At 49.5% G+C, this 9,351-nt stretch overlaps 1 protein-coding gene across 4 annotated transcripts; it reads right to left on the bottom strand.

Moving 5' to 3' along the window:
- Positions 1–198: 198 nt before the first annotated feature.
- On the bottom strand, positions 199–7,655 carry KLHDC9 (kelch domain containing 9). Of its 4 annotated transcripts, XR_001883136.1 has the most exons (6): positions 7,641–7,655; positions 2,158–2,477; positions 1,500–1,896; positions 1,062–1,221; positions 771–969; positions 199–489 (listed from the first exon to the last, which is right to left on the bottom strand). XR_001883136.1 is itself a non-coding variant. In XM_017860873.1 (5 exons), the coding sequence occupies exons 4-5, from the start codon at positions 940–942 to the stop codon at positions 323–325; spliced, it is 339 nt and encodes a 112-aa protein (XP_017716362.1). In that variant the 5' UTR covers positions 943–969; positions 1,062–1,221; positions 1,500–1,896; positions 2,081–2,153; the 3' UTR covers positions 201–322. The 4 variants fall into 4 exon arrangements, 3 of the variants coding, with proteins under 3 accessions (XP_017716361.1, XP_017716362.1, XP_017716363.1); XM_017860873.1 differs by lacking the exons at positions 2,158–2,477; positions 7,641–7,655 and adding an exon at positions 2,081–2,153 and having other exon boundaries at positions 201–489; XM_017860872.1 differs by lacking the exon at positions 7,641–7,655 and having other exon boundaries at positions 1,500–2,171.
- Positions 7,656–9,351: the final 1,696 nt, after the last annotated feature.

Raw genomic sequence — 9,351 nt, 5'->3', positions numbered from 1 at the left:
TAGCTGTAGCCTGAAGTTTTCTCCCACTTAGGGGTGGAAATTGTTTTTGGAACAGCGTATGATTTGTGGTTTTTGTTTCCATCAGGTTAATGACTCATGAGAATAGGACCCATATTTATTTTATCCTTTCCTTGCAAATAAAGGTATGTCCACTTATTTACTGCCTTTCCCCCTCCCCCAAAAAATTTCAGAGACAAATCTTGAGTCTCAGATTGAAATTTAATAAGCATTTGAAGTGAAGCAGATAGCTGTGGTGATAATGCTTTATAGATTTGCAACAAAGCAAAACAAAACGAAGCTTAGTGGTGTGTCTCGGCACTATTTAGATAAGGAAGTCCAGAATGCAAACCTGTGGGCTGGCTGTTCTGCCATCCTCACCAAAACCCCCAACCAGGTAAAGCTGATCATTCCAAAGGCAGGTGCGATGGCCCACGCGTTTCATCCCGCGATCTGCACAGGGGAAGTGGAACCACAGAGGAGGAGATGTGCCTGTTGGATGGGGCAGAGGGTGGTTATTGAGGCAGTACCACTTTGTCATTCACAGAACACAACACGACCAAGGGCTTGCCCACTGTTTTTCTGCTCACTTCATTTGTAGGCCTCTTCAAATGCTTAATATTCTGTGTACTCCTTTAACTCCTGTCAACTAATTTTTCATCCTCCCTACCCCATCACTCCATCCTCTTTCTGTAGTCTTCAGGTTCCCCCATCTTCCCACCTTTCCTCCATCTATCCACCTTCCCCCCTTCAGCCATTAGTCTGGCTCTCACGGGTATCATAGATGTAGAGATCATTGCAGATGGTGTCTCTAGCTCTGGTCAGAGTTTCTCCACCAAACAGCACAGCAAAGGGCCCAACCACAGAACATGAGTGATGCCGCAGTCCATGGGGCCCCTTCTGGGACCCCTGCCCACTGCTCACAAGCCTTGCAAGCTGTTCCATCAAATGAGGAGCAACAGGTGGTTCCTCCTTGGGGAGAAAGAAAGCACTGTCTGAAGAGACCTGGGCATCACAATTTCAGCCTCTTCCCATCGTAAACAAGACGTGTGGGGAGCTAATACCTTTATTTTCCCATGACTCCAATGCCCAGCTACTTCTGGTTCAGCTAAGTTGCAACCTCCAACGAGCAATAGCTGATGACCTGGATGGGGTCCAGGAGTTTGGAGCAGGGCCGCACAGTGACCTGAGCGTGAGGCTATGTGGCAGCCTTCTTGCTTGTAGCTGTGGACATGCAGAAATTTAGGCCTGAGTGAGTTTTCTGGAAAATGTAAGTGCCACCGCCCTTGCCAAGGATAGATGGAGAAGAGGCATAGGGCAGTGCGGTAGGTGGGATGAGAGGAAGGGTAATACTGTAGAGAGCTCAGCTAGGTTAAACATGGTAGGCTCGGAGGGTGCGAGGGTGAGGACGTGGATAAATTGCCTGAGAAATGTTTAGGCTTTTGTTTTTCCGGGGTGTAGATGAAAGGAGAGTGAAAGGTTTTGGGCAGGGGGTGCCATACCAATAGGTGCGGGCGCTGGGGTCCAGCCTTAATGTGTAGATGCTTCCATAGCGTCGTTGAGTGTGGATACCGCCCTCCCGGCCAGCCACCTGCAGCTCTTGGTCAGAGATGCGGGTGCAGGTGTGACTACTGAGGCCGGCGGGGGGGCAGTCACCAGGGGTCGCTGTCCACGCCTCCCACACACCGCGCTCTGTGTCCAGCGCGGTCACTGTGGCCAGGCGGCGAGACCCGTCCCAGCCGCCCACCACGCAGAGCCAACGCCCGCCCACGGGTGCCGCGTCGTGGTGACTGCGCGGGGGGCTGCCCCGGGATCCCAATCGTACGGCCTGGCCCCTAGCCGGGTCGAAGACCACCGTATCGCTGCTGGGCTGTCTCGTTCCTCCTGCTAGGAGACCACCTACGAGATAGAACCGTCCCCGCAGTTCGGTGCATGAATGGAAGGCCCTAGCCAAAAGCGCGTCCCGCGCCACTGGCCTCCAGGCCCAGCCTGAGCCTGCGGCCCGACCCGGGGGCACGGCCACCGCCATGGGCCCCGGGGAGAGGAAGAGCGGTGGGGTCTGCGGCTTGGAACGAGCCCCTACATGGCAGGCTGGGCACCTCGCCTTCCGCGGGCTTCCCCGGGAACCTCCCCCTACCAGATGCCAACCGGGGTTCCCACCTCAAGCCCCGGCTTTCTCTCCGCCGTCGCCCAGCAACCACTGCAGCGGCTGCAGCGCGACCGCTGCAAACCGAAGGTCGCAAAGCAGCAGTCACCGTGGAGACAGGACACCTGGGTTGCTATCGAGAACCGTAGCTGTATCAGGTCAATAAAAATCTTGCAAGATTGTTAACTTCAGAAAGTCGGAGGACAGTCGGCTCCTCAGAATAAACTCTTGTGATCTCAGCTGTGAACTGATTTGCGATTATGACATTTGAGGTGCAGGTGCTGCTCCACTAGGGCCGGGAGGGATCATTTGGCTTCAGGGTTTCTTACTCCGGCTAACCACCCCAGCGATGGGCAAGGAAGGGGAAGCAAAAGTCAGAGGGTGGGGGAAGTGAAAGTGGACTGAGCACTGGCCCGAGAGACAGGAGACCTGGGTTCTAGTCCCGACTATGCCCCGACCCTCAAAGGCATTGTTTCTCTCTAGGCCTTCTCAGTTTGTCATTCATCAAATAGGCTGTTGGTTTATTCCCAAAGAAGGTCCCGATTGATTGGGTGGGAGAGTCCTTTCAGCTCTGGCCTCTAGAGGGTAGCAGAACCCAGTCTCTCAGGGGACACACACACACACACAGAGAGAGAGAGAGAGAGAGAGAGAGAGAGAGAACCCACGCAGCCTTAGAAGGGTGAAGTGGGGGAAAAGTGAGAAAATGAGAAAAACAGACCCCTACCCTTCCTTCCCTGATATCTTTTATTTAAGCCAGGTTCCAGATACTAACTCTGTCCCCAAGGACCAAGTGATAACTGAAGAGGCCCAGATGCAAGCTTACTGGTTTCAGCTGAAGGAGGAAATACAGACAGAATTTTCCTCCCAACACAGCTGGGGTGGGGCAAAAACAGGATCTGTGTCCTCTGGGACTGGGCTGTAAGTGGGAATGATGACTGCTACTTGTGGCCTTTGGTTTCTACACATCACCTTGCTCCCCATCATCCCTGAGATACTGAGACCATAGACAGTGGCCAGGCAGGAGGATCACTTGAGGCCGGGAGTTCAGGAGTTCAAGACCAGCCTGGGTAACATAGCGATACCCTGTCGAAAGAAAGAAAAAGAAAAAAGGAAGAAAGGAGAGAGTGACCAGGGCTGCAGTGAGGATGGGCATGTAATGCAGGGTCTGATAGCACAGCAGAGCTTTCCCCTCCTCTTCCCAACTCTTGGTCCTCAGAGAACACAGCATGGGGATGGCATGGGCAGGAAAGGCACAGTTATAGAGACTGGAAGATTACCAGGACCTGTTCCCCATCTGTGCCTTAAAGCCAAGATTCAACAATAGCTTTGAAAGTCTCTGCCCTCCCAACTATAGCTTTCCCTAAGTATGACAGGCAGTATTCTCAGTTTTCCAAAAATCATGGTAAGAATCTCTTAAAAATCACCAAGTTTTACTGTCCTTGGCTGAAATTTAAAAGTCTGTCTTTTCCCTCAGGCTTCTCACTGGCTAACCTCCCAACAGCTGGATTCAGATCTGTCATACTCCTAGGATTAGGCAAGGGCTTGCCTTAGGGGTGGGGCAATTTTGCTTAAACCTTATTGGCCTTTATGTCCATTTTAGTCTCTTGCTTTTGCCTAAGTCTTGGCTGTTCTGTCAGACTTACTTTCTGCCTCTCCTGGATAGAAATGGGAACTCCCCACTCCAGGGGCCTTTCCAACTCCTCTCTCCCAGCTTCCTCTCTGACTTTGAGTCCTTAGCAGTAGGCATCTTAGTTAGACATAGAGCTTGAACCTCACATACTCCTTGGCTGTACCCTCTCCAATTCTGTACCTAGATGCTTCCAGTTCCTCCTAATAGCTGGAAGCATCTGTCCATTGCTTTGCCATCCCAAGACCCTGGGAGAGGAACTGCCTAGGACTCCTACTTTCTTAGGTTAGTTTGAACCAAATCTATATTTTGAAGGAGAGAGAAGAGAAGCCAGAAAGAGAGAAACAGAGAGAGGAAGAAAGCAAGCCAGCCAACCTGGACTTGCATGACACATGCTTCACACCGCAGGACAGCATCTGCAGTGGTCTATAATGACCTTGTCAATGATACAAACTGAAAGGGCATTAAGATAAGCGAAAGGGAGAACTGAGAGAAAATTGTGAGAGACAGGGAAAAGGGCAGCCAGGGCTGTGAACCTGCTTTCACCTGCTAATAATATCCAGGGACAACTTCTGTCCAGAAATGAGAGCAGGGACTGGATATCCTGAAAGTCTTGTAATCCTGATGTGATCCTCTGATGTTGGCTTTGTCTCAGTTGGCCAAGAGTCTATGTGATCTCTAGCAAGCAAGCACCCAGCTTCCTACCTAGCCTTAGATGTCTGTCCTAGCCCGAAATCTATGGCCCCTTGCCTCAAACCTTCACAAAGCTCTTACTCTATCTTCTCCCTCCCTTAGCCCCATTTTCTGACCCTGGAACCATCTCTGCTTCTTAGCATTATTCAGTACATACAGAAAACCAACAATTGGGCTGGGTGTGGTGGCTCACCCCTGTAATCCCAACACTTTGGGAAGCCAAGGTGGGTGGATCACTTGAGGCTAGGAGTTCGAGACCAGCCTGGCCAACATGGTGAAACCCCATCTCTACTAAAATAAAATAAAATAAAAATATTAGCTAGCCGTGGTGGTGCATGCCTGTAGTCCGAGCTACTCTGGAGGCTGAGGCAAGATAATCGCTTGAACCTGGGAGGCCGAGGTTGCAGCGAGCCGCGATTGTGCCATTGCAATCTAACCTGGGTGACTGAGTGAGAGAGAAAGAGAGAAAGAGAGACAGAGAGAGAGAAAGAAAAGAGAGAGAAAGTAAGAGAAAGAAAGAAAGAGAAAGAGAGAAAGAAAGAGAGAAAGAGAAAGAAAGAAAGAAAGAAAGAAAGAAAGAAAGAAAGAAAGAAAGAAAGAAAGAAAGAAAGAAAGGGAAAGAAAGAAAGAGCCAGCCAACAATTGCACCAAAGGGTCTTAGTCACACTCTCAAGACTCACACAGTTCCCTCTGCCGGTGTCTCCCAGACTGTCCCCATCCTTCAGGCCCTTTCTTTGACTCTTCTTCTGCTGTCCCCTGACCCTTCTCTATTTCTCACACAGCTTGATTTCCTGGCCCTACGCCATCCTGGCCCCAATTCTGACTCTTTGTTCTCAACTCAGCCAGAATAAAGACATAGACAAAAGGACAGAGCAATGATCAGGCAAAGAGACTGTGTGAGGTCAGATCTTGAGAGCTCCTTTGACTGGATGTGAGCTAGGAGATTGAGAGAAAGGTGAAATTGTAAGCAGACTTTAGGGTGGAGGGGAGTGGTAATCAGCCGAGTTAGAGAATGATGGAGAGGTGGAATAAGGATGGGGAGGAGCTTACGTTGTTGAGGGAGTAGGCAATGTTGAATAGGAAAGTATCATTGGGTCATTGCTGAGTGGTGGGAATTGACAGCGGAAGAGAGAAGGACTTGAGTAATCATGGCAACCAGAAACTTCTCTTCGGGTCTTTCTGTCTCTGTTTCAGATTTTGTCTTGGCCACTTCAGCCACTTTGTCTCTTTGAATTCTCCCCCTTCAATAACTCGTGTGTGTGTGTGTATGTGTGTATGTGTGTGTCCAATACAATCTCTGACTTATGATGGTTCAATTTACAATTTTCTTTTCTTTTCTTTTTTTTTTTTTTTTGAAACGGAGTCTTGCTCTGTCACCAGGCTGGAGTGCAGTGGCATAATCTCGGCTCACTGCAACCTCCGCCTCCTGGGTTCAAGTGATTCTCCTGCCTCAGCCTCCTGAGTAGCTGGGACTACAGGCATGCACCACCAAGCCCAGCTAATTTTTTGTATTTTTAGTAGAGATGAGGTTTCACCATGTTGGCCAGGATGGTCTCAATCTCTTGACCTCATCATGATCCGCCCGCCTCAGCCTCCCAAAGTGCTGGGATTACAGATGTGAGCCACCATGCCCAACCCAACTTACAATTTTTTAACTACAGTGATGCAAAAATGATAATGTGTTCGGTAGGACCCATACTTGAATTTTGAATTTTGATATTTTTCTAGGGCTAGCGACTGGTATATTAAATGCATTTTCAAGTTATATGTTCAGTTTGCAATGGGCTTATCAGGACATAACCCCATCATAAAAGTCAAGGAGAATTTGTGTATTTTTCTGTCTCTAAGTTTCCATTTTTCTCACTGTGTCTTGAGATCTGTCTATCACTGTTTCGACTTTTGTGTTTCTCTCTCTGGGTTACTGCCCTTTTTTTCCTGCTGGACAGAGCCAGCCATCTGATTTTCCTGCAAGAAGCTTTAGAACTTTCCAGAAGTGGCCATTCTTCTTCCCTTTGGCTGCTTTCTAGAACTGTAGCACCAGTTTGGGGTCCTCAGGCACAGTCATAAGGTCTCAATTTTTGATGAGGATCTGAGTGAGCTTCAATACGTAGGGCCTTTGCAGGGAGTAGAATTTCCCTACAGTGGGGTCTTAGTGTCAAAACAAAGACATTTGTGCCTTAACCGATACTCTGGTCCTGGATTTCGTGTGTGTTCATGGAAACTTGGGAAGTTCATGGGGTGAGAGCAAGGAGAATGGGGCTCTGCACACAACTGGACCTACTGAGAAACAGGACCTGAACATGCCTTGCATTCAACTGCCTCCTCCCCTGGATGGCATACTCCAGCTTTAGGGCCCTCGAGGAACAAGCAAATTCAGTCCCCTGAGCTCTAAGGGTTGTCAGGCAACCAAGAAATGTGGTTATCATTAAAGCATGGGGCTGGGTATTGGGGAATCGGTGGGCCTGCAGGATAGGCAAAGAACAATATAGCACATGGCAATGTTTCAATGTAATTTCCTAGAAAACAGAAGGCCACCATCCTAATATTGAGCATAGTGAAGCTCCATCTGGAGGGGAGCAAAGGTGTTTTCTAGGGGAGGAAAAGCTGCTGGAGCCCCTGTGCTCTGTATAGGGGTATACCCATACCTCCATGGATGGGGGGAGTGACCCTAAGGAAGAGCAGGAGGAGTGACTTTGAAGCCTCCGTCCCGGCGGGCGAGATCAAGGCCCATATTGGTAATCTTTCACCGTGTCATCAGCTCCCCAACACCTTTCTGTACAAACTGCAGAAAGTTTGCAATGAGCAGATCAGGAATAGCTTATCACAGAGACAAAGCTGTACAGAAATGGATCACAAATATTTTATCCACACTCATGCTTCCAACTAGTTATACTCTGATTTATTTTTCACCCTCTTCTCTCCCTAAGCACAAGGGACTCTCCCCCAGCCTCTGACTCTTCTCTGACCTGGGACCTCACTACAGACAGACAGGATATTACTCACCAAGGAGCTCTCTCATCTACTCCTACCCCCAACTCATCCTCTTGCACCCCACCCTCACTCCCACCCCTTCCCACCTGGGCCCACTCCCTCCCTCCCCCACCTCAGTCTGACCCTCACTCTCACTATTCTTCTCCCCCACACCACCCCACCCAACCTTGTCCCTCCCTGACTCACCTCAAGTCCCATTGACACAAACAAAAATTTCAGCACAACCCACTCCAACCGGTTTGGCTGAGGCGTGCAGCCTGTCATGGGGACAGAGACAGGTATAAGTGGACGCTTGGATGCATGCAGATCATGAAGAACATCCGCTGCTGTGCACACAGAGACAGTTCCACATATGTGCATAGCATGTACACGTACAGAGATACATAGGGAACACATGATGGTGGGATACAGCATGTTACAGTTGTTTCTGTGTCTGACCCTCCCAATTGAGGGCTCCTTGAGGGCAGGGACTATGTGTTATGTGTCTTGGTCTCCTCCCTTGAGCCTGACACATAGTGGTACTCACTTAATGTCTGTTGAAGGAATGCATGGGTGCAGGCGTGCATGCAGTAATGCCACCCAGACAAACACACATGATAAAGACACTATCATGGCTTGAATTGTTCTCATTCTTAGGGTCCACAATATGGGTAGGAAGAGGGTAGGAGTGAGGCATGTGAGGAATGAGAATTCAATATGGAAGGGAGAACCAAACCAGGATACCAGGCATTGGTCTTGAAAATCTTCCTCATCCAATATTTCCTTCCAGCCTCAATCCTAGAATATGCCTTCCCTAGCCTTCATCCTAGGAGAGGGTAAGAAAGACCTAAGTTTGAGGGCATATTCTCCAAGAGCATGGCCCTTGTGAGACATACAGGGCTGAGGGGAGGGAGGGGACAGAGGGACTTGAGATAGATATTTGTGAAATGAGGAGCGAGAGTGATCCCTACCTCCATCAAAGGCCTGGAGTGTGCTGCTGGACTCTAGTACCCCTTCTTAGGCCCTGTGGTACCCTTAGCCTACTTCAAGGCTGCATCTGGTGTTTACTGGGACCCAAACATTCCCATGAAAAAATGAATATAGCCATACCATAACTCCACCTCTGGACAGCTCTGCCTCCCTTCCATGCTCTGTATGGCTAGAGTTCAGGGTGAGTGATTAAGGGGCCTAACCAGGGGTTCAGAGACATCTTGACTGGTAGCACTTTCACAGGGGTATACCGTGAATGGACAGGCTGAAGGAGATTGGATACCCATCTTGTGAACTAACTGCTTTTCCACTCCCGTGCCTCAGTTTCTCCTGTAGCTTCCTGTACCTGGAGGGGTGAATCCGTGGGAAGGAAAGCAGCTCCTCCGAAAGCATGCGATAGGATCCAAGGTGTGATAATTATAATTATAACACAGGATACTCCTCCTCCCATTCCCGCTGGCCCTACTCCACCCCTGCCACAGTGGATCTCAAAGCAGCATCTGGGTGGGGCTGTTCCCCTGGCACAGTTGGGGACCTGAAGAGGGGACAGGGTTGGAGGCAGAGAGAAACTGGGGAATTCTGGCATCTGGCCTGGCCTGTAAGAGCCTCTGACCTGCAGGAAATAGCCCCTGAAGAAGAGGTCACTGCCGTGGTCATTGCTGACAGTTGGGATCTAGAGCCAGAGTTGGGGTCATAGTCCAGTGACAGGAGTAAAGTACAGGTCACAACCCCAGTTCAGGATAGTAACTCACAGCTAGTCAGGATCTCTGCTTTACTGATCCTACTTCACCACCCATTCCATCTGGACAACTCATTTATTCAGAAATTCATGCCTTCACCAAAATGTAGTCAGTTCCCATGAAATGCTGTGGCCTGTCCTAGCATGGAAGACTGAGACAAGATTATAAAATAAGCCCAACTTTCAAGG

This window comes from Rhinopithecus bieti, unplaced genomic scaffold (genome assembly GCF_001698545.2).
Source record: "Rhinopithecus bieti isolate Rb0 unplaced genomic scaffold, ASM169854v2 scaffold_57365, whole genome shotgun sequence".
NCBI classification, from domain to species: domain Eukaryota; kingdom Metazoa; phylum Chordata; class Mammalia; order Primates; family Cercopithecidae; genus Rhinopithecus; species Rhinopithecus bieti.
The sequence above is the reverse complement of the archived record's forward strand: the minus strand, read 5'-3'. Positions and strand labels throughout refer to the sequence as shown.